Source organism: Carcharhinus amblyrhynchos, chromosome 1, assembly GCF_965287045.1.
Source record: "Carcharhinus amblyrhynchos chromosome 1, sCarAmb.v2.hapA, whole genome shotgun sequence".
Classification (NCBI taxonomy): Eukaryota; Metazoa; Chordata; class Chondrichthyes; order Carcharhiniformes; family Carcharhinidae; genus Carcharhinus; species Carcharhinus amblyrhynchos.
Genome location: NC_137324.1, coordinates 17,210,948 through 17,236,146, shown reverse-complemented (window position 1 = coordinate 17,236,146; position 25,199 = coordinate 17,210,948). Strand labels below are relative to the sequence as shown.

Here is a 25,199-nt window from a genome sequence, read left to right as displayed (position 1 = left end):
GTATTGGGGGCAAAGGTAAATACGCAATTAGATGTGCAGTACCAGCTAGGGTAAATACGTGGGCTTGTGGGGATAGGGCCTGGGTGGGTCGGTGAAGACTTGATGGGCCGAATGGCCTCCTTTTTATCATCTTATCATCTATGTAATTGAATCAAGACAGTAAAATCCCCACTGTATTGGTAGAACAGCAGAGGGCGCCAACAGAAAGCAAGTCCCAATCCCTTTTGTATTTGGTTCCTTCAAAAATAACAGTTGCACTGAAGGACATGAGTGAACACAGTAGATTATTGTGGGTGTATTGAAGCTGGCACTGATGGTCCCTCCAGGTATGGAGTAGACAAACATTTATTTGCTTTGGTAGGGACTTTAATTGGCTTGTTGACATGGCACTGGGATCTAGACTGGAGTCCCAGGTCCTCGGGGATTTCTAATGATCGCAAAGGCAGAGTTCATTGCCTCTGCTGTGCACAAATCAGTAATTGAAAATGTTGCACCCATTTGCCTGAGGCTAAAATCATAGAACCCTTACAGTGCAGAGAGAAGCCATTCGGCCCATCGAGCCTGCACTGACAGCAATCCCACCCAGGCCCTGTCCCGTAACCCACATATTATTCCTGTTAAATCCCCCGACTCTAAGGAGCAATTGAGCATGGCCAATCAACTTAACTTGCACATCTACAGGCTACTGAGCTCTACGGCGGGGAAGGTAGAAATCTGAGGTTATAATGTTAGGCTTGCAAACAGTCATGGTGGTTCTGTGCGTACTTGGAGTTCTGCTAGTTGCTTTGTAATCCACACAGGAAAAAGACATCCTAATTCAGGCCCTAAGACCTGCACAGCGATGGTTTAATATCACTTTTCCTATTCTCTGTAAAGTATGTGGTTGGTTAAATTGGAGTTGTGTTCTTTGATTCTGCATAGTTGTAATTTGTTGCAGTTCTAACTCATCACCAGTTATAGAGAGGGTATTACCAGGTTAAAACTCTAAAGTGAGGGAAGGAGAGGCATTTAGGAGGAATTTGTTTGGAGCAAGGGGTAGTTTTCCAAGGGGACGATTTTGACAGTTGCTGCTTTTAGGAGAATGGTGAAGTGGATTGGCGGTTGGTGACTAGTGGAGTGCCCCAGGGGTCGGTGCTGGGGCCTCAGCTATTTACCATTTATATAGATGATCTGGAGGTGGGAACCGAGTGTATGGTTTCGAAATTTGCTGATGACACCAAGATTGGTGGAAAGGCAAATTGCGCGGAGGGTGTGGAGAGTCTACAGAAGGATCTAGATAGGCTGGGCGAATGGGCCAGGAACTGGCAAATGGAATTTAACGTTGGCAAGTGCGAGGTGGTCCACTTTGGTAGGAATAATGGTAGGAAGGATTATTACTTACGTGGAGAAAAACTGCAGCAGGCGACGGTGCAGAGGGACCTCGGGGTCCTTGTGCATGAGTCGCAAAAACCCAGCTTGCAGGTGCAGCAGGTGGTCAGGAAGGCAAATGGGATGCTGGCCTTCATAGCGAGGGGGATTGAATATAGAAGTAGGGAGGTCTTTCTGCAGCTGTATAGGGCATTGGTGAGGCCGCAGCTGGAGTACTATGTGCGGTTTTGGGCGCTGTACTTACACAAGGATATGTTGGCCTTGGAGGGAGTGCAGAGGAGGTTTACTAGGCTGATTCCGGAGTTGAGGGGGTTGAGCTATGAGGAGAGGCTGAATAAACTAGGCTTGTACTCGTTAGAGTTTAGAAGAATGAGGGGAGATCTCATTGAGACATGTGGGGGAATCTGGAGTCACCACATAGACCAGATCAGATAAGGATGACATTAGTAAATCTGATGGGTTTTTCTGACCATTGATGGTTTCACAGTCACCACTACCTTTTAATCCCAAGTTTTAGTAATTGAATTTAAATTCCACCAACTGTCAGGGTGGAATTAAACTCCAGAGCATTAGCCTGGACCTCTGGATTACTGGGCCGGTGACATGACTATTACGCCTCCCCTTTAATCAGGTTAATCTGTTTGTGTTGGCAGACAATGGTTTTCATTTGCCTTCCTATGTGAGAGAGAGAAGCAAGCGGGACACCCAGATTTCTGTCAGGCTCTTCGACTCCACCAGGAAGAAGAAAATGAAAAGTAAAGACCCTGTTCTCTTGCTGGAATGGTGGAGGGAAATTGTGGGCACCATCCTTTTCTGCATCTTTGCAACTACTTACATTGTCCGTAAGCTCGTCCATCATCCAGTTTCAGTTCTGGTATGTGCTACAAATCAATCTGGTTTATTTAATTCCAGTACTAGTCCAGTGTGGATACATGTGCTGTTTGTCTGGAACTTGTGCACCAACCTTATTGCGCAGAATTGACTGTCACTAAAAAGCCTTCTTGCTGTCCTTAACATTGTCATTCAATAATTTCTAGTGACTGTTTATGTTTAGGGCTTGCTTCTGGAATGTTTTTTATGATTTTCTCAGATAAGCTATTTTGCTAGAGGGCTAAAAATGAGAGATTCTATGCTTATTGTGGCATCTTTGCAAATTTCTATTTAAAATTATTTCTATGATTTGGGTGGAGCCCATGAGCTTTTTAACTTGCACCTAAATTTGATCTTTCAAAATGCATCACCTTGCATTTGTCCGAATCAAACTCCATCTGTTATTTCTGTGCTCAAGTCTTCAATCTATCTATATCCTGTTGTATCCTCTGACAATCCCTGACACTATCGGCAACTCCATCAATCTGCAAATGTACTAACCAGACCACCCACAGTTTCTGTCAGATCATTTATATAAATGACAAAGAACAGAGGTCCCAGCACTAATCCCTGCGGAATGCCACTAGCTACAGATCTGCATTCTGAAAAACACCCTTCCAGAGAATTGCTACTCTGTCTTCTATAACTAAGCCAATTCTGTATCCATCTAGCCAGCCCATCCTGAATCCCATGTGATTTTATTTTTTGTACCAGTCTGCCATGTGGAACCTTGTCAAATGCCTTATTAAAGTCCATATAAACTACATCCACAGCTCTTCCCTCATCAATTTTGTTTGTCACCTCTTCAATCAAATTGGTGGGACATGACCTTCCCCGGACAAAACCATGCTGCCTGTCACTCGTCCATTATCCTCCAAATGTGTGTATGTTCTGTCCTTCAATATCTTCTCCAAAAGCTTCCCCACTCTGATGTCACTGGCCTACAATTTACTGGATTATCCCTGCTTCCTTTCTTAAACAAGGGAATAACATTGGCTATTCTCCAGTCCTTTGGAACCTTGCCTCTGGTCAAAGAGGATGTGAAGATATCTGTTAAGGTCCCAGCTAATTCTCCCCTTGCCTCCTGCAGTAACCTGGGATAGCCCTGGGGACTTGTCTACCTTACTGCAATTTAGGATACTCAACACTGTCCCCTTTATTTTCTTGACATTCTCTAGAGCGTTCACACATGTACTCCTGACCTCAACATCCATCAGTCCCTCGCCTTGGTGAATATCGATACAAAGTACTCATTAAGAATTTCACCCACTTCCTGTGGCTCCATGCATAACTTACCTTCACTGCCCTTGAGTGGGCCTACTCTTCCTCTTGCTACCCTCTTGCTCCAAACATATGCATAAGAAGGCTTGGGATTCTCTTTGACTCTGTTTGCTAAAGACATTTCATGGCCCTTTTTAGTCCTCCTAATTCCACATTCAAGTTCCTTCTTAGTTTCACTGTACTGAAGGGTTTTGTCAGTTTTTAGCTGCCTAGACCTATCGCATGCTTCCTATTTTCTTTTGACTAAGCTTATAATTTCACTTGTCATCCATGATTCCCGAATCCTGCCATTTCTATCCTTCATTTTTTGCAGGGACATGCCTGTCAATCAACTGACTTTTAAAAGCCTCCCTCATGCCAGTTGTGGATTTGTCCTCAAATAGCTGCTCCCAATCCATGTTCCCAGTTCCTGTCTAATTTGGATGTAATTGGCCCTTGTCCAATTAAGCACTCTCACCCGAGGGCCACTCTTGCCCTTAGCCATGACTACATGGACTATGCAGGTAGGAAGACCAAAACTGTACAGACACTCCAGATGTGGTCTCACCAATGCACTGTACAGTGGTAGCAACCCACCTTTGTCTGTTCTGTCTTCCTTGCAATAAAGACCAAAATTCCATTTGCCTTCCTAATTACTCATTGTACTTGCAATCTAACCTTTTGTGATTCATCAGTTTCTATCTCTATTACTCTTTGCAGGTAATGAGTTCCAGACCCATGTACCATCCTGTAAATGAATACATTATTCTTCATTTTCCTCTAATCTTTCTGCGTTTAAATCTATGCACCCTCGTCATTAACCCCTCTGCTGAAGTAAATAGGCTCTTGCCATCCACTCTATCTAGATTCCTCACAATTTTGTACATTCATTTAAATCTTCCCTCAACCACCTGTGTTCCCAGGAGAACAGCTCCAGACCATCTAATCTTTCCTCATAGCTGCAATTTTCCAAACCTGGCAACAGCTTCATAAATCTCCTCTGCACCCTCTCTCATGCAGTTAGGTCCTTTCTGTAATGAGGTGACCAGAACTGCACATAGTACTCAAATTGTGGCCTCACTAAATATTTATACAGTTTCAGTGCAATTTCCCTACTCTTGCACTCTGCCTTGGACAATGAATGAAAATATTCAATACGCCTCCTTTACCACCATATTGATCTTTCCTTCTTGTATCACTGCACAGTCAGCTTTTTGTGTTGTCTGTTCTTGATCGTTTCCCTCAACAGTTAGGTGCAAATTGGTAATATTTACCACAGAAAGCAGTGGACCTAGTACTGTGCCCTGTGAAACCCCACTGGAAACCGCCTTCCAGTCACAAAAGCACCCATCAGCAATTTTCCTTTGCTTCTTGCCACTGAGTCAGTGTTGCATCCAGCTTGGTGCGCTCTCCTAGATCCTATTGACTTTTTAAACCGGCCTGTCAAGGCTGGTGTCGACTTACAGTGACCTGTGTTTATTCTGTGCAGCAGTGGAAGGAGTCGGGGTCGTCGTCCCAGACTGAGAGTACAAATGAGTCAAGTATAGGAGAAGTCAAGGTTGAGCTTGGAAATTCCCCTGGAACAGCTGACTACGTGTCCAGGTAAAAGCAAACAAAATTGAACTTTGTGTACGTTAGTGTTTGTGACTGAAGGTGCATTTGTTATCATAAATTCTTCCCACAGCGAGAATCAGTTGAGATGTCCAGCTCATATGTTGAAACCAAATTGCCCACCTTTTGAGAGTGTCCTAGTAATTTAAGGTCTGCTTCTGGCTGTTGCCTTTTTCCCCCCTCTGAAGTGGAACATCATTGTTTCCAGCCTCAATATTTGGTCAAAGATTTGTTTTTCAACTGGTATCACTGAAACCATGATCTTATTGAATGGCGGGGCAGGCTCGAAGGGCTAGATGGCCTACTCCTGCTCCTATTTCTTATGTTCTAATGTTCTTAAGTAACAATTAATTTTTATAAAATTAATAATAATTAATTTTTCATTAATTTTGGAGTTATGGTGTGTGAAATGTGGCAGCTGCATTTCCCTTTGTAAGTTGTTGCACTCAGACTAATTTGCTGCACCTGATCTATTTCTCTCCCACTCTAGTTATTTTCAGTGACAAATTGTAAGAAATAGGAGCAAGAATTGGTTATTTGCTCCACCAGACCTGTTCTGCCTTTTAAATAAGATCATGGCTGAGGTGATCTTGAGCTTAACTCTACGTTCCTGCTTGTCTGCACAATCCTTGGCTCCTTCCTTTATCAATCAAAAAGGTGTAACAGCCTCGAACAGACTCAACTCCCAGCCTTCACTATTCTGTGAAAGAGACTAACGATCTCAGAACAGAAATTATCCCTCAGCTCTGTCTTAAATGCCGGACCCCTTCTTATTAAACAGTGCCTACTCTTGGGATTTCCCCATGCAGAAAGATATCCCCTCGGTATCTCCCTTATTGAGCCGCCTTGGAGTCTTATGTTCCAATGAGGTCACTGCTAATTCTTCTAAATTCCAATGAGTTTAGGTCCAACATGCTTGATCCTTTCTCCAGTGGGCAACCTCTTCATCTCAGGAATCATCCCCATGAGCCTTCTCTGAACTGCTCCCAATACAAGTACATCTCTTTCAGAGAGTGCAGAGGAGATTTACCAGGATACTGCCTGGTTTGGAGGGTAGGTTTTATGAGGAAAGGTTGAGGGAGCTGGGGCTTTTCTTTTTGGAGCGGAGGAGGATGAGAGGCAACTTAATATAGGTTTTTAAGATGATGAGAGAGATTGATAGATTGGAGTATTCCTCGAGCAGATATAGCTGTTACTAGGGGGCATAACTATAAGGTTCATGGTGGGAAATATAAGAGGGATGTCCGAGGTAGATTCTTCACTCAGAGTGGTTGGGGTGTGGTATAGACTGCTTGCTGTGATAGTGGAGTCGGACACTTTAGGAACTTTCAAGCCATTATTGGATAGGCACATGGAGCACACCAGAATGATAGGGAATGGGATAGCTTGATCTTGGGATTGGACATAGCTCGGCACAAAATTGAGGGCCGAAGGGCCTGTACTGTGCTGTTATGTTCTATGTTCTTCTGTCAGGAGATGAAAATACTGTACTCTAGGTGTGGTCTCATTGATGTCCTGCCCAGCTGTTGTAAGACTTGGGAACGTATTAGCAGCAAGTTGGCCATTTAGCCCTTCAAAACCTGTTCTGCAATTTCATTAGATCATGTCTGATTTTCTACTCCAACCCCATCTTCTCTCATCATTATCCCATATCCCTTGATGACACTGGTATCTAGAAATCTATCGATCTCTGGCTTGGATGTATTCAAATGTGTTTCCACAGCCCTCTTGGATACGGAATTCCAATTCTCTCTGAAGAAGTTCCTCCTCATTTCGGTGCTAAATGTTCTACCTTATTCTGAAACACTGTCCCCTGGTTCCAGACACCCCTCACCAGTCCCAAACAGGGAATGTTGTTCCTGCATCTAACCCCTTGAGCACTGTAAGAATTTTGTACCGTTCAATGAGATCTCCCCTCATTCTTCTAAATGTGAGAGAATGCAGGCTCAATCTCCTCAACATTTCCTCATAGGACAAGCCATCCGTCATCCCAGGAATTAGTCTGAGCCTTCATTGCACTCACTCTCTCTGGCAGTATCTCCTTCTTGCAAGATTCTATAGACTCTGGAACAGTTCCCACAGATTGGAGGGTAGTTCATGTCAACTCACTATTTAAAAAAGGAAGTATAGAGAAAGTGGGGAAGTATAGACCAGTTAACCTGATATCAATAGTGGGGAAAATGCAAGAGTCCATTATACAGAGCACTTGGTAAACAGTGGCAGGATTGTCAATCCCGAGTCCGCATGGATTTACAAAGGAGAAATCATTCTTGACAAATCCACTGAAGTTCTTCGAGGATTTAACAGAGTTGATGAAAGGGCACCAGTGGATATCGAGCTTTATAAATTTATCTTCAAATATTATCAGGTGGCTAACCACCTGGTGATTGCTATTGATTAGAAATTGCATTGAACTAGCCATATAAATACTGTGGCTACATGAGCAGGTCAGAGACTGGGAATTCTGGGGGCAATCTGATGAAAAGAATTCTAAGTCCACAACAAGTGCGAAAATGGGAGAGTTTTGGATCCATTTTTTTCAGCGGGTCCAAATGTCGAATCTTAAGCACTTTGAGCATGAAAAAAGCCTACAAACCATTTTTGCCAGTAAATCATCAAAAAGCTGAAAGCAGAAGAGTATGCCATTATGCAGGTCTGTACTGCTCTCAGAGCAGCAAAGACCTGTCACACAACCTCTGTTAGAGTCACAGAGGTTTACAGCATGGAAATAGGCCCTTTGGCCCAACTTGTCCATGCCACCCTTATTTTTAAAACCTCTTAAGCTAATCCCAATTGCCCGTATTTGGCCCATTTCCCTCTATATCCATTGTACCCACGTAACTATCTAAATGCTTTTTAAAAGACAAAATTGTACCTGCCTCTACTATTACCACCTCTGGCAGCTTGTTCCTGACACTCACCACTGTGTGTGAAGTAATTGTCCCTCTGGACCCTTTTTGTATCTCTCCCCTCTCAACTTAAACCTATGCCCGCTAGTTTTAGACTCCCCTACTTTTGGGAAAAGATATTCACTATCTCGCCGATCTGTGCCCCTCATTATTTTGTTGACTTCTATAAGATCAGCAGAGGAAAAAAGTCCCAGTTTATTCAGCCTCTCCTTATAACTCAATCCATCAAATCCTGGTAGCATCCTAGTAATTCTTTTCTGCACTCTTTCTAGTTTAACAATATCCTTTCTATAATAGGGTGACCAGAATTGCACACACTATTCCAAGTGTGGCCTTACCAATGTTTTGTACAACTTCAACAAGACATTCCAACTCCTGTGATCAGTGTTCTGACCAATGAAACCAAGCATGCCAAATGCCTTCTTCACCACTCTGTCCACCTGTGACTCCACTTTCAAGGAGCTATGAACCTGTACCCCTAGATTTCTTTGTTCTGTAACTCTCCCCAAGGCCCTACCATTAACTAAGTCCTTCACTGGTTCAGTCTACCAAAGTGCATCACCTCGCATTTGTCTAAATTAAACTCCACTTGCCATTCGTCAACCCGCTGACCCAATTGATCAAGATCCCATTGCAATTGGAGACAACTTTCTTCACTGTCCACTGCCACCAATCTTAGTGTCATCTGCAAACTTACTAACCATGCATCCTATATTCTCGTCCAAATCATTAATATAAATGACAAATAATGGTAACCAGCACTGATCCCTGAGGCACACTGCTGGTCACAGGCCTCCAGTTTGAAAAACAACTGTCTACAACCAGCCTCTGGCTTCTGTCAAGAAGCCAATTTTGTATCCATTTAGATACCTAACCCTGAATCCTGTGATATTTAACCTTATGCAATAACCTACCATGCGGCACCTTGTCAAAGACCTTGCTAAAGTCCATGTAGACAACATCAACTGCATTGCCCTCATCTACCTTCTTGGTTCCCCTTCAAAAAACTCAATCAAATTTGTGAAACATGATTTTCCACTCACAAAGCCATGCTGACTGTCCCTAGTACTTGAGTCTCTAAATGCCTGTAAATCCTGTCTCTCAAAATACCTTCCAGCAGTTTACCCACCACAGATGTGAGGCTCACTGGCCAGTAGTTCCTAGGCTTTTCCCTGCAGCTCTTAGACTGCAGCACCCAGGTATCTCGGTGGCTTAAACCTGGCACTCCCACACCCCCAACCCTGTGCTACTCTGAGGTCCTGTAACCGATCGCAAGCCCCCCGCCCCAACAACTTTTTGGAGGACGGGGGGGGCGGGTGTGAGGGGGGATGGAGAACGGGTCTCAGTGGCTTCTGGTTCTACTGGTGAGGCCAGTCCACCTGATCTCTATTGATGGGAGACAATAAGTGATCCTCGCCGGAGAGAACCTTTCCCAGTGATACCATATAGGCAAGTAAGTCCAGACGATTGTGTCTCGGGCTCACTAATTTCGTTTGAATTATATGTAAATTCAATTTAAATAATTTATTCAGCCTTGCTCTGGAATGGGCACAAGACTGATCGCGTCGAATATCTGGTGCCAGTAAGATTGCGAGAGGCCAGAAATGGGGTGCGAACCTCTCTCGCCCCGAAGCTTTATGGCACAAGTCGAGAGTGTTATGGAATATTCTCTATTCATCTGAATAAATGTACCTTTGCTGACACTTGTACAGCTTGGCATCAATCAGGGCAGAGCAGCCGATTTTGACACCCCATCCACTACCTTAAACATTAATTTCCCCCTCTGTAAGCACTCAGTGGCAATAGTGTGTACCCATCAACAAAAAGTAGAAACTTACTTAAGGGTATTTTAGTGGCAACTTCCAAATCTGTCATCTCCACCACGTGGAAGGACAAGGGCAGCAGATTCATAGGAACACCATCGCTTGTAAATTCCTCTCCAAGCCACTCACCATTCTGACTCAGAAGTGGATCGCCATTCCTTCACTGTTGGGTCAAAATTCTGGAATTCCCTCTATAACAGCACTGTGGCTGAACCTATAACACGTGGGTTTCAGCAGTTAAATAAAATGCAAGGCGGTTCCAGGTGAGCAAAGAAGTACTTGACTGCGCCTAGGATGTTCATGCCCCATTGAAAGAATTTTGAAAAAAATTTGAGGACTGATTGCTTAGATTTGGCTTGTTTCCTTGAGAAGGTTGAGAATTGGATAAATTGAGGTGTTGAAGTAAATACAGAGACACCACCTTGCTCTGGTTGCAGAGGCAGAGCCAGGCCACCCGAGTGTGAAATCAGGAAGCTCTTCTCACAGTCAGAGAAATTTGAAACTGCCTTCACCTAAAGGGCTGTGCAGATGTTGGGCAGCTTTTCAGGTCTCAAATGTATTTCTGAAGCTAGAAGTGTTGAACAGAGGTGAGAAAATGGGGCTGCGGTACAGAGCAACTATGGTCTAATTGTGGTATAGTGGAGTTGAGGTCACAGTCAGATCACCATGACCTTGTTGAATAGCAATAGCACTGCTCCTAAATCTTGTGATCCTTTTGGACTCGAGGAGATGAAGGCCTGTGACCTTGCGATCCAATATTTGAAAGTTCACTTTCTGTATTTAATTTAGAGTATTTATATTTGGATTCTTCCTCCAGGTATTTGGTTTTTAACGTGTATTAATAAATGATCTGTAAGTGGTGTCAATCATACAGGTTAAATCTCTTTCAGATGTCTCGCTGACTTTGAGGTGGTTCAGTGTCTTGGACGTGGAGGTTTCGGTGTCGTGTTTGAGGCAAAAAACAAAGTTGATGATTGTAATTACGCTATCAAGAGAATTCGACTTCCGAATCGGTGAGAAAATGTTTGTGAAATTTCGTTGATGATAAAGCAGGCGAGTCTCTGACAATCTGCTTCAGCAGGTTTATATTGGATGGGCTGAATGGCCTCCTTCTGCACTATTGGGATTCTATGATTTTAAGTCAGGATGGTATGTGGCTTGGAGGGGAACTTGCAGATGGTGGTGTTCCCATGTATCTGCAGCCCTTTTCCTTCTGGATGGTAGAGGCTGCAGGTTTGGATAGTACTGTTAAAGCAGCCTTGCTGCAGTGCAACTTGTAAATGGTGTGTACTCCAGAAGGTATTGGCGTTAAAGGATACTTGCATACCAAATTCCCATCTCCCCTATCTCGCTCCCAGTGGTAGCCCCTTCACTCTGAAGATTCACCTTCAATAATGCAAGAGGCGCTCTGGAGTTCATGTAAGGATGGTCTTTTATCTTCTGTCTGGTCTGAGCCAGTTGACAGGAAGTGCCTTTTTGTTTTGTCTCCTGACCTGAGATTGTTGCCAGGTACAAAACAACCGAACAGTGAGAGTAGGCAAGCAATCCAATATCAGACTACGCTGAAGACTGTTTCAGCAATTGAGTGGCATTGTCCTTGCTGAATCCTCCATTATCAACATCTGGGGGGAATGATTACTATTGACCAGAAACTGAACCAGCCACATAAATACTGTGGCTACAAGAGCAGGTCAGAGGCTGGGAATTCTGCAGCCAGTAACTCGCCTCCTGACTCCCCAAAGCCATGATGTGGGTATGCCGGCGTTGGACTGGCGTAAACACAGTAAAAAGTCTGACAACACCAGGTTTTAGTCCAAACGATTTATTTGATAATAGACTCACAAGCTTTCGAGGTTTCCCTCTTCGTCAAAGCCAGACAGCCATTGACAAGGTACAAGTCAGGAGTGTAATGGAAAATTTCCCACTTGCCTGGATTAATGCAGGTCCAACAACACTGCAGGAGCATGACACCATCCAAGACCAAGCAGCCCTCTTGGTTGGCACCTCATCCACAAACATTTACTTCCTCCACCACTGACACTCAGTGGCAGGAGTACATACCATCCACAAGATGCACTGCAGCAAGGCTGCTTTAACAGTACCATCCAAAAGGACAAGGGCTGTAGATACATGGGAATACCACCATCTGCAAGTTCCTCTTCAAGCTACATACCATCCTAACTTAGAATTATAAAATCATAGAATCCCAAGTGCAGGAGGCCATTCAGCCCATTGAGCCTGGACCAACAACAATCCCACCCAGGCTCTATCCCTGCACCATCTGCATTTAGCTTGCCAGTCCTCCTAACATTAAGGGGCAATTTAGCATTACCAATCAACCTAACCTGCATATCTTTAAGTTTATTTATTAGTATTACAAGTAGGCTTATGTTAATGCTGCAATGAAGTAACTGTAAAAATCCCCTAGTTGCCACACTCAGGCGCCTATTCAGGTACACTGAGAGAGAATTTAGCATGGCCAATGCGCCTAAGCAGCACTTCTTTCGGACTGTGGGAGGAAACTGAGCACATTATCTTGTATAAGATAATGAAGGGGATGGATAGGGTAGAGGTAGAGAGATTCTTCCCGCTCAGAAAGGACAACAGGACTAGGGGGCACAGCCTCAAGATAAGGGGGGGGCCAGTTTAGAACGGAGTTGAGGAGGAACTTCTTCACTCAAAGGGTGGTGAATCTCTGGAATTCTCTGCCTGTTGAAGTGGTGGAGGCTACCTTGCTAAATATATTTAAGACACGGGTAGATAGGTTTTTGGTAGGCAAGGGAATTAAGGGTTATGGGGAGAGAGCGGGAAAGTGGAACTGAGCCACTTCAGATCAGCCATTATTGAATGGCGGGGCAGGCTTGTAAGGCTAGATGGCCTACTCCTGCACCTACTACTTATGTTCTTATGTTCACCCGGAGGAAACCACGCAGACGCAGGGAGAACATGCAGATTCCACACAGACAGTGATCCAAGTCGGGAATAGAACCAGGGTCCCTGGCGTTGTGTGGCAGCAGTCCTAACCACCCTGCCACTCTGCCAACCGATAGAAATATGTCACTGTTCCTTCACTGTTGCTGGTCAAAATCCTAGAACTCCTTTCCTATCGGCACCATGGGCGTACCTACACCACAGGGACTGCAATGGTTCACCAAGGTGACTCAGTATCACCTTCTTGGGGGTGGGCAATAAATGCTGGACTGGGCAATAATGTCAACATCTGTGAATGAAAAGATGAACAGTCTTGCTCCTCTCTAATATAGCCTGAGTTCATAAGGACTGGCCATCGAGCAGCCTTGTTTGTGATTGAAAGTGTGTGCGTGTCCTGTAAATGAGTTATTTAACAAAAATATAGGTTTTCGTAAACAGCATTCTTTTTAAAAAAATATAAATCTTGATGTCGCCAATTAAGTCTGAACCTTTCACAACCCCGCAACTGAAAACAAAGTAGTGAAACCATCCTCTGTTTTCCTGTGAAGAAGTATGGCATTTGCCTGGGGACTTGTCTCCAGTCTCATAACTGTTCATAATTCCACAGTGATCAGGCAAGGGAGAAGGTGATGCGAGAGGTGAAAGCACTGGCTAAGCTGGAGCATCCGGGGATCGTCCGCTACTTTAATGCCTGGCTGGAGACGCCACCCGAAGGCTGGCAGGAGGAGATGGACAAGCAGCTGCTGAAAGATGAAGGGTAAAAGCTCTAATGCTAGTGGCCAATAAGCATGCCTGGACACTCTTAATAAGTGATTTACAAACCGGAGGACAGACTGATCATAATAGGGAAAAAAAAGCATTTTGTTTCTGTCCCAATTCCTCTTTCTCTATATTCCGTTTTCATATCCTGACTTCTCATAAATAAACACCTGTAGGAACATGGAACATAGGGCTGAATGGCCTATTCCTGTTTCTTCGAGCCTGCTCTGCCATTCAGCAACGTCATGGTTATGATAATTCCTCCTATCTCTGTCTTAAATGACTAATCTCTTATTCATAAACTGTGTCCCCCTAATACTAGCTTGTCAAACCAGTTGAACTTGATACCTCCTGATAGCTACCCTATTGAGCCCTTCCAGGGTTTCAACATGATCTCTTTAGCACCTTAATTTTATATCTAAGATCTTTTCACACCCCCTCAATCTCAGGGTGTAAGAACATGTTCTTTAATTCTTAATTGAGCTTAATTTTTTATGGATGTGGCCTGTATCTTCAGTGTACGGGCAATCATCATCTGAGTGCTTCTCCACTTGGATTTTACACGCCTTTTTGCTACTCCGTATTTTTGTATCAGTTTTTTGAGCCTGGCTTCTCCAGAAGTGTGGAACATATTGAGGAACTCCACCCGATCTTGTATTTTCAGGGGAAGACAGAGCAAGCCCACTTTTCACAGCATGAGCTGCTGTATGCTAAGGTGAAATGTCCAGTCTGAACACAGAACATTACAGCGCAGAACAGGCCCTTCGGCCCACGATGTTGCGCCGACCAGTTAAAGAAAACAATGACCCTCAAACCTAAACCAAACCCTTTCCATCCATAAACCTATCCACGGATCTCTTAAACGCCCCCAAACTAGGCGCATTTACAACTGCAGCAGCCAGGGCATTCCAATCCCTCACCACCCTCTGGGTAAAGAACCTACCCCTGATATCCGTCCTATAACTACCACCCCTTAATTTAAAGCTATGCCCCCTCGTGCTAGCTTTCTCCATCCGAGGAAAAAGGCTATCACTGTCCACCCTATCTAAACCTCTAATCATCTTATATGTTTCAATAAGGTCCCCTCATAGCTGCCTTCTTTCTAACGAAAACAACCTCAAATCCCTCAGTCTCTCCTCATAGGACCTCCCCTCCATACCAGGCAACATCCTGGTAAACCTCCTCTGCACCCTCTCCAAAGCCTCCACATCCTTCCTATAATGTGGGGACCAGAACTGCACACAATACTCCAAGTGCAGCCGCACCAGAGTTTTGTACAGTTGCAACATGATGCTGCGGCTCCTAAATTCAATCCCCCTACCAATAAACGCCAAGGCACCGTATGCCTTCCTAACAACCCTATCTACTTGATTCCCAACTTTCAGGGATCTATGTACACATACACCTAGATCCTTCTGTTCATCATCCACACTATTCAGAGTCCTACCGTTAGCCCTATACTCTACACATCCGTTATTCCTGCCAAAGTGAATTACCTCACACTTTTCCGCATTAAACTCCATCCTCCATCTCTCGGCCCAGCTCTGCAACTTGTCCAAGTCTCCCTGTAGACTAAGACACCCTTCCTCACTATCTACCACACCTCCGACTTTGGTGTCATCAGCAAATTTACTAATCCACCCAACTATACCCTCATCCAGATCATTTATAAAAATTACAAACAGCAGTGGCCCCAAAACAGATCCCTGAGGCACACCACTGGTAACTGAACTCCATGTCGAATACTTACCATCAACCACCACCCTCTGTCTCCTATCCGCCAGCCAATTCCTAATCCAATTTCCTAGATCACCCTCAATCCCATACATCTGCAATTTCTGCAGAAGCCTTCCATGGTGAACCTTATCAAACGCCTTACTAAAGTCCATATATACCACGTCAACTGCCTTACCCCCATCCACCTCTTTGGTCACTTTCTCAAAAAACTCAATAAGGTTAGTAAGGCACGACCTACCCTCCACAAAACCATGCTATCTCTAATCAGTTCATTACTCTCCAAATAACTATAAATCCTATCCCTAATAATATTTTCTAAAACCTTGCCCACAACAGAAGTAAGACTCACCGGCCTGTAATTCCCGGGGAAGTCTCTGTTCCCCTTCTTAAACAATGGGACAACATTCGCTATCCTCCAATCTTCTGGCACTATACCGGTGACCAACGACGACCTGAAGATCAGAGCCAGAGGCTCTGCAATCGTCTCCCTTGCCTCCCAGAGAATCCTAGGATAAATCCCGTCCGGCCCAGGGGACTTATCTATTTTCAAACCCTCAGGAATATCTAGCACATCCTCCCTATCAACTGCAATACTGTCCAGTTTACAACCCTGTAACCCAGTGTTCTCCTCAGCTACATTTATGTCCCCCTGCGTGAACACCGAAGAGAAATATTGGTTCAATGCCTCTCCAATCTCTTCCGGTTCCACACGTAAATTCCCACTGCTATCTCTAACTGGCCCGAATCTTGCCCTAACCAACCTTTTGTTCTTAACATACCTATAGAACGCCTTAGGATTCTCCTTAATCCTATCAGCCAAAGTCTTCTCATGTCCTCTTTTAGCCCTTCTTAACTCTCTCTTTAACTCCCTCCTAGCCAATCTAAAGCTTTCTAGTGCACTACCTGAGCCCTCAAGTCTCATCCGGACATAAGCCTCCTTTTTCTTTTTAACCAGCGAATCAACTTTCCTAGTGCACCACGGTTCCCTAGCTCGACCAATTCCTCCTTGCCTGACAGGGACATACATATCAAGGACTCGCAGTAGCTGCTCCTTGAAAAAACTCCACATTTCGGACGTTCCGAGACCCTGTAGTCTCCTAGTCCAACCTATGCTCCCTAATTCTCTCCTAATAGCCTCATAATTACCCTTCCCCGAGCTAAAACTACTAACCCGAGGTTCATGCCTATCCCTTTCCATCACTAAGGTGAACGTAACCGAGTTGTGGTCACTATCACCAAAATGCACCCCAACTTCCAAGTCTAGCACCTGGTCTGGCTCATTTCCCAGCACCAAATCCAATATAGCCTCACCTCTAGTTGGCCTATCAACAGACTGAGTCAAGAAACCATCCTGCACGCTTTGTACAAAAACTGACCCCTCTAATGAGCTAGAGCTATAGCTATTCCAATCAATATTAGTAAAGTTAAAGCCCCCCATAACAATTACCCTATTGCTTTCACTCCTATCCCGGATCGTCTCCGCAATCCGTTCCTCAACCTCTCTAGAACTTTTAGGAGGTCTATAAAAGACTCCCAACAGGGTGACCTCTCCTCTCCTATTTCTAACCTCAGCCCATACTACCTCAACAGACAAGTCCTCATCAAACCTCCTGAATGGGTAGGGTGGGTGAAATGAGTCGGAGGGTGAAGGGGAATTGGGGTGTATTGGAGTGGGGGGGGGTAGCGGGGTGCAAGAGGGAGGTTAGGTTCAGTAATTACCCAGAAGTTCCTCTCTCTCCTTCAGGTACCTTGTTCTAAGAAGGCATTGGCGGATATAGACTTCCATGGGACTAATCCATGATTTTGCTTGGCACAGTACTGTAATGATTTGTCATTGCTTTCTGCAGAACGACCAGGGAGCACTCGCGCTCTTACCACCTGCCCATCAGGTGTGTTGGAAGGATTTACAGGCTGATAATCAACCTGTTTGGCCACGTTATGAATGCACCTTCCATGACCTCAAATCCTGAAGTGGAACTTGAACCAGAATTGCTGGCCCTGAAATAGGGATGTTACCACTGTGCCACAAGATCTCCTACCCAGGAGTCGGACGAGTTTTTAATCTGTCTGAAGTCTCTGGCTCCAGCTGAGAGTCAGAGAATTTAGTAGCTGGTCCTGGAAAGCAATGGATAGGCTTGTTAGAAGTTCAAACTTCCTGGGCAACTCCAAGGTCAGCATGTTGAGTCTCCACAGGCCCTGACGCGTATATTGAGTTGTATTTCTGACATCTGATAATCTGCAGACCAGAAGACCTGGGCAAGAAGTTCCCCTCATTTTGAGCTTTTTGAGAGAAGGTCCATTCTGTATCTGGTGTGACAGTTCCTTTCATTATTTTAAATACCTTTGTCAAGCTCATGTCTAAAGACCTCAACCTCCATTTACCTAGTCTCTTTGCATAGTTCAATCCCATCATCATAGATATTGTCTGTGCCACATTATGAATTTTCTCCAAAGCCAATATATTCTTGAGTAGAGATATCCAGAGTCAAGTATAATGTGTCAAATGCAGTCTTAATGCTTTTTATAATTTCAGTAGCAGCTCTTTGCTTTGTATTTCATTTTGTAGTCTACCATCCCAATGGCCTTTTTTCTTTGCATCCAGAAGCAGCAATTTAAAGAGTTTGTTTGCCTGGATCATGAAATATCGTTGTGCTTAGTACTTTGCTTTCTAGACTGTAAAGTTTATATATATTTTGCACTAAATTAGAAAACGCTGGAAAATCTCGGCAATGTCTGTGGAGATGGACTAGAAAGAAGTCTCACAACACCAGATAAAAGTCCAACAGGTTTATTTGGTAGCACAAGCCACTAGCTTTCGGAGTGCTGCCCCTTCAGGTAAGTGGGAGTTCTGTTCACAAACAGGGCATGTAAAGAGACAAACTCAATTTACAAAATAATAGTTGTAATGCAAGTCTTTACAGGTAATCAAGTCTTAGACGTTCAGACAATATGAGTGCAGAGAGGGTTAAGCACAGGTTGAAGAGATGTGTATTGTCTCCAGCCAGGACAGTTAGTGAGATTTTGCAAGTCCAGGCAAGTCATAGGGGTTACAGGTAGTGTGACATGAACTCAAGATCCTGGTTGAGGCTGTTCTCGTGTGCAGAACTTGGCTGTCAGTTTTTGCTCAGCGATTCTGCGTTGTCATGTGTCGTGAAGGCAGCCTTGGAGAATGCTTATCCGAAGGTCAGAGGCTGAATGCCTGTGACTGCTGAAGTGTTCCCCAACTTGAAGAAAACACTCTTCCTGTTGGGGAAGAGATGTGCCAGATATTCAACATGGATGCCAGCATCTCAAGTGAGAATACCATCCACCAGGTACACGGTACATACTCTTGCAAGTTGGGCTAATGTTGTCTATCTGATACGCCAAGGGAAAGGATGTCCTGAGGCATGGTACATTGGGGAGACCATGCAGACACCACAACAACAAATGAATGAACACCACTTGACAGTCCTGTTGGGGAATACTTCAGCAGTCATGGGCATTCAGCCCCTGATCTTTGGGTAAGCGTTCTCCAAGGAGGCCTTCACGACACATGACAACGCAGAATTGCTGAACAGAAACTGATAGCCAAGTTCCGCGCACACGAGGACGGCCTCAGCTGGGATCTTGGGTTCGTGTCACACTATCTGTAACCCCCATGACTTGCCTGGGCTTGCAAAATCTCAGTAAGTATCCTGGCTGGAGACAATACACATCTCTTCAATCTGTGTTGAACCCTCTTTCCACTCACATTGTCTGTACCTTTAAGGCTTGATTACCTGTAAAGACGTGCATTCCAACCATTATTCTGTAACTTGAGTTTGTCTTTATATGCCCTGTTTGTGAACAGAACTCCCACTCACCTGATGAAAGAGCAGCGCTTTAAAAGCTTGTGGCTTGTGCTACCAAATAAACCTGTTGGACTTTAACCTGGTGTTGTGAGATTCTTACTGTGCTTACCCCAGTCCAACGCCAGCATCTCCACATCAGAGACAGAATAGAGCCAACGTTTCACGTCTGGATCACTCTTCATCAGAGCTGACTATACACCTTTTGTGTGTCCAAAGTAAACTATATCATACTTGTTTGTGTTAAGCTATAGTCAATGTTCTGTCCACTCATCATCGATTTCTGCCACCCATTACAATTCATTGTGTCTTAGCTTCATACCATCTGCAAATTATGTTTCCAAGTACAGGCCGTTTACAGTTATGAAACTGTGTATTTTGGATGCGCGTGCGGTTTGCAGAAGCTTTCTTCCTCCTGTCATGTTGATGTTTCACTTCTTAATCTTGTTCTGGATTCCTACATGTTCACGTTTACAGTGTCAAGTGTTCTTTCTGTTTCAAGTTGTGGTATGATTTAATTAAGTCATATACAGACATGGTAATCTTGCATCTCATTCGATTTTTTTCTTTGACTTTCCCAGCACTGATTGGCCTGCGAGTTCCCCAGAGATTCCCTCTATTAACCGACCAAAGCTTCCAGATGTGGGAAACTGTTCAGGTAGCTCGCTGCCTTCAGTGAAGGTCAGTTCCTACTCTGTGATTGCCACCGACCCGCCTTCTTCTTTGGAGCCGTGTGTGTGTTTCGACCTCTTCACAGACTTGAGCCAGCTTCCGGAATCCCCCCGTTGCGGCCAAGATAGTCTTCTGCCAGAGGGTGAAAGTGAAGGCAATTCCAACCTGGCCCATTCCTTCGAACTATTCCCTTCAGCAGTTGAAAGTCTTGTGAACGAGGACAGGACTACGTCATTTGACGTGGTATTTGAAGATTCCGGTTGCGTCCGAGCACCCGAGCACCTCCTGGACTTGGAGCCATCGTGCCACAGCACTAGCTGCGACGAGAAACAAACCACTACCTCCCGGGTAGAGACAATGGGCAGAACTGAGAGTCTGGGCTCCAGAAATACTTTATCACGCTCTCCGCCGAGACCCACCTCGTTAAACCTGGGCCCGTGTAAGACCCCAGAGGAGAAAGCAAAGCCAAACTCGCCAAAAGTTTACTTGTACATTCAGATGCAGCTCTGCAGGAAAGAGACTCTGAAGGACTGGATGAGTGGCCGATGTCAGATGGAGGACCGGGAACGGACTGAGTGTCTACAGATATTTTTACAGATGGCTGATGCTGTCTGCTTCTTGCACACCAAAGGACTAATGCACAGGGACCTTAAGGTATTGTAAACTAATCAGAGGCCACACTGTTGTCACTAATCCTCAAACAGGTGGGAATGCTGTGTCTGTCATACCTGTGAAAAGGGTATGATTTGAAAAGCTGGAACTTTTCTAAGACTTAGAGAACACCAGTCAATATTTGAGAAGTAGACCCACTTCCACGTTGACTAGAAGTTAATTGGCGCTTTAATCAAATGGAGCTAAACAAGGGGAGTTGTGGAGTGTAGAAAAGAATAGACTGGATCTTTTCCTTCCAAATGTGGGTTTTTGAGTTGCACTGGAACAAATTGAATTTGTCCAGAGCTTAAAAGTAATAAAGTATCCCAAGGTGTTCCACAAATGCACCATGAAGTAAAATATGGTATTCAAATACATGAAGTATTAGGGTGAGTATTCAAAGGCTTAGTCACAGAGGTACCTCCTGCAGTTGTGCTGGTTGTTGGAACTGGAAACATTCCTGCTTTCTGTCATGGAGCAAGAGTAGACCACAGCTTGGAGCTCTCCTGTCATGTCTGACCTCCAAGTTAAATTAATCCTTTTTATTAAAAACAATATCCACCCTTTGCAATTCTAGGATATTTTTCTTACAAACAGTGAATCACAGAATGATATCTTCGCAAATATCACCAATAGTAGTAACCACCTGTTCAACTGCACTCGTCCGTACAGCTGTTTAAATTTCCTTATGGATGTAAACTTACATTCTTTCTTTCTTATGGTCTCTTAACCACCTGGTTCTGCTGTTGGATTCACTTTTTATTTACTCTTTTATCTTCAGAGCTTTGTTCTGTAACTGTAAGACCGGTGAGCCTTACTTCTGTTGGGCAAAGTTTTGGAAAGAATTATAAGGGATAGGATTTATAATCATCTAGAGGGAAATAAATTGATTAGGGATAGTCAACACGGTTTTGTGAAGGGTAGGTCGTGCCTCACAAACCTTATCGAGTTTTTTGAAAAGGTGACCAAAGAGGTGGATAAGGGTAAGGCAGTTGACGTGGTGTATATGGATTTTAGCAAAGCTTTTGATAAGGTTCCCCATGGTAGGCTGTTGCAGAAAATGCAGATGCATGGGATTGAGGGTGATTTAGCAGTTTGGATCAGGAATTGGCTAGCTGATAGAAGAGAGAGGGTGGTGGTTGATGGGAAATATTCAACCTGGAGTTCAGTTGCAAGTGGTGTACCTCAAGGATCTGTTTTGGGGCCACTGCTGTTTGTCATTTTTATAAATGACCTAGATGAGGGTGTAGAAGGATGGGTTAGTAAATTTTCTGACGACACCAAAGTTAGAGGAGTTGTAGGCAGTTAGGATGGATGTTACAGTTTGCAGAGGGACGTAGATGAGCTGCAGAGCTGGGCCGAGAGGTGGCCAATGGAGTTTAATGCAGAAAAGTGTGAGGTGATTCACTTTGGTAAGAGTAACAGGAGTACAGAATATAGGGCTAATGGAAGGACTCTTAGTAGTGTTGACGAGCAGAGAGATCGCGGGGTACATGTGCATAGCTCCCTGAAAGTTGGCACCCAGGTTGATAAGGTTGTTAAGAAGGCGTACGGTGTGTTAGCTTTTATTGGTAGAGGGATTGAATTTTGGAGCTGTGACATCATGTTACAATTGTACAAAACTCTGGTGCGGCCGCACTTGGAGTATTGCGTACAGATCTGGTCGCCGCATTATAAGAAGGATGTGGAAGCATTGGAAAGGGTGCAGAGGTGGTTTACCAGGATGTTGCCTGGTATGGTGGGAAGATCTTATGAGGAAAGGCTGAGGGACTTGAGGTTATTTTCATTAGAAGAAGTTTACGAGGTGACCTGATTGAGGCATACAAGATGATCAGAGGATTGGATAGGGTGGACAATGAGAGCCTTTTACCTCGGATGGTGATGGCTAACACGAGGGGCCATAGCTTTAAATTAAGGGGTGGTAGTTATAGGACAGATGTAGGTTCTTTACTCAAAGGATAGTAAGGGCGTGGAATGCCCTGCCTGCAGCAGTAGTGGACTCACCAACTTTAAGGGCGTTCAGATAAAGAACAAAGAACATCCCAGCACGGGAAACAGGCCCTTCGGCCCAACGAGCCCACACCGCCGCATCTTCCCACACCTACCCCGCCCTGTGTGTGAGAGTGGAACCCCTAATGTAGCCAGATTCAGGGGAGAATAGTGCCAATTTGGTACACCAATCAGCCTAAGAGCACATCTTTGGGGTGTGGGAGGAAACCGGAGCGCCCGGAGGAAACCCACGCAACCGCAGGGAGAATGCACAAACTCCCACAGACACAGGCCCAAATCCATGTATCTGCACAACTAGCAGTGATAGTCACTGAGCTGTTGCGGTGCCCATCTGCTGATCCAGGATTAAGCACACACAACGACACGAAGTACAAGGCCACTCCCAGAACCTCCAAGAGCAGCCCACGCACGACCCACCGTGTGCGTGCCCCTCGTTTGACAACAAGGTGGACCGACCCTGTGGAATAAAAAGACAATACGTTAACATATAAAACTACATTTCCGGTGTCGTCCCGAGGCTCTGATCCTATTTAATACCCTCTACTATAACCCTCCATCCTTGCTTCGCTCATGTGTCTGTCTAAGTAAACCTTAAACAAGTCCAACGTGCCTGCCTCCACCACCCTACTCGGTAGCGCGTTCCACACCCCCACGACCCTCTGTGTGGAAAAACCTTCCTCTCATATCCAAATTATACTTCTAATGGTCAGTGGATAGGCATATGGATAACATTGGAATAGTTTAGGTTAGAGGGTCATTAAACTGGTTCCACTGGTGGCGCAACATTGAGGGCCGAAGGGCCTGTACTGCGCTGTAATGTTCTATGTTTTCATGTTTAGTTATTAAAATGCCAGCTATTTAAAGATGGCCCCTAATATTACCAACCAATCAGCATAATGCTTTTTCTCTGATGTCTCTCTCGGATTTTTTAAAACTGAGTACACTGGTTTCAAGGCCCACGAGGCCTCGTGCCCTTGCTTGGGTGGGGGAGGGGGGAGTGGGGGGTGGCCCGGGGCCCTTGCTGGGGGGTGAGGGGGGGCCCACCCTGTTTTTCCTCCACTCCCAGGAGAGTGTCCATCGCAGGTCCAGTGCCATCTGCTCCCTGAAGATAATTATCTACCTGAGATATTGCATGTGTTGTCGTTGCGGTCTGAGCTTATGTAAAGTTGTGTTGAGTCCACTGAGTCACAATTGTAAATTACATTGAATTTTATGACACAGGAATGTGCCCTTCTGTCTAGTAGGTTTAAGCTCTACGCAAGCCCTCTACCTTTCTTCACCAAACTATACCTTCTATATCCTTTCTCTTCCGTGTGATAATCAAACTTCCTCTTAAATACTTCTGTGCTGTTTGCCTCAAGTTTTCCAAGTGGTTTGTTGTTCTTTCACAGGGTGTGAACACTGCTGGCTAGGCTAGCATTTATTGTCTATCCCTAATGTAACTGGTGGAGGATGTGAGTAGAATTAGTGAGGTGGAGCCAGTGAATGTGTTTATTTGGACTTGCACAAGGCTTTCAACAAAGAACGGAGTATGTAAAATTAAAGCATGTGGGATTGGGGGTAGTGTATTGCAATGGATAGAAAATTGGAAACATGTGGAAAAGGGTCTTTTTCCGAATGGCAGGTGGTAAATAGTGGGGTACTGCAGGGACCAGTGCTTGGACCCCAGTTATTCACTAGCTATTCACTATACATGTTGATAGTTTAGATGAAGGAGCTAAATGCCTTGTCTCCAAATTTACAGATGGCACAAAGTTGGGTGAGAGGGGTGAGCCGTGATGAGGGTGCAGAAGTGCTTTAATGTGAATGAGTGGGCAAGTGAAAGGCAGCAAAAACGGGAAGGCAGATTACTATCCGAATGGCTGTAAATTGGGAGAGGGGAATGTGCAATGAGACCTAGGTGTCCTTGTACACCAGTCACTGAAGGTAAGCATGTAGGTGCAGCAGGCATTAAAAAAGGCAAGTGTATGTTGGCCTTCATAGACAGTGGATTTGATGTCAGCATTGGTGAGGCCACGTCTGGAATATTGTGTGCTGTTTTGGTACCCTAACTGAGACGTTAGGATTGTATTCGCTGGAGTTCAGAAGTGGGTGGGGAGCCGGGGAGAGATCTTTATAGAAACCTATAAAATTGTAACAGAACTAGAGAGGGTAAATGCAAAAACAATGTTCCCGTTGCTGATGGTGTTCATTATGATTTCAGCCAATTTTGTATCCATGTTATTACTGTTCCTTTCATTGTGTGATTATTTTTCAAGTGTGTTGTATGGCTTTATATTGAATGCCTTTGAACCCAGATCCCTGGTGGCATGGTGGCACAGTGGTTGGCATTGCTGCCTCTCAGGACCCGGGTTCGATTCCCAGCTTGGGCACTGACTGTGCGGAGTCTGCACATTCTCCCCATGTCTGCATGGGTTTCCTCCGGGTGCTCTGGTTTCTTCGAAAGGTGTGCTAGTTAGGTGCATTGTCCATGCTAAATTCTCCCTCGGTGTACCCGAACAGTGTACCCGGATTGTGGCAACTCGGGGATTTTTCACAGCAATTTCATTGCAGTGTTAATGTAACCCTACTTGTGACTAATAAATAAAGTTAAAAGTCCATGTTCAATAACATTTCCATCTCTCCACCTGTCCTGCCACTTCCAGTAGTCTATGCACCTACACCCAGGTCAGTCTTCTGCCCCCTCCTCCCCCCTTAAGAATTTTACCCCTTATTTTGTATAATCTCTCCAGAAAGTTAGTTAATACATTTTCTCTTTCAGAGATGCA

At 44.7% G+C, this 25,199-nt stretch overlaps 1 protein-coding gene across 1 annotated transcript in view; it reads left to right on the top strand.

Annotated features, from left to right (window-relative positions):
- The window catches only part of eif2ak3 (eukaryotic translation initiation factor 2-alpha kinase 3), a 94,469-nt gene that overhangs the window by 55,496 nt on the left and 13,774 nt on the right, over window positions 1–25,199 (top strand). Inside the window, exons 9-13 of the mRNA XM_080195162.1 lie at window positions 2,022–2,242; window positions 4,988–5,100; window positions 10,732–10,854; window positions 13,380–13,529; window positions 19,680–20,424. Coding sequence (XP_080051288.1) covers window positions 2,022–2,242; window positions 4,988–5,100; window positions 10,732–10,854; window positions 13,380–13,529; window positions 19,680–20,424 — 1,352 coding nt within the window. The remainder of the gene's footprint in view (window positions 1–2,021; window positions 2,243–4,987; window positions 5,101–10,731; window positions 10,855–13,379; window positions 13,530–19,679; window positions 20,425–25,199) is intronic.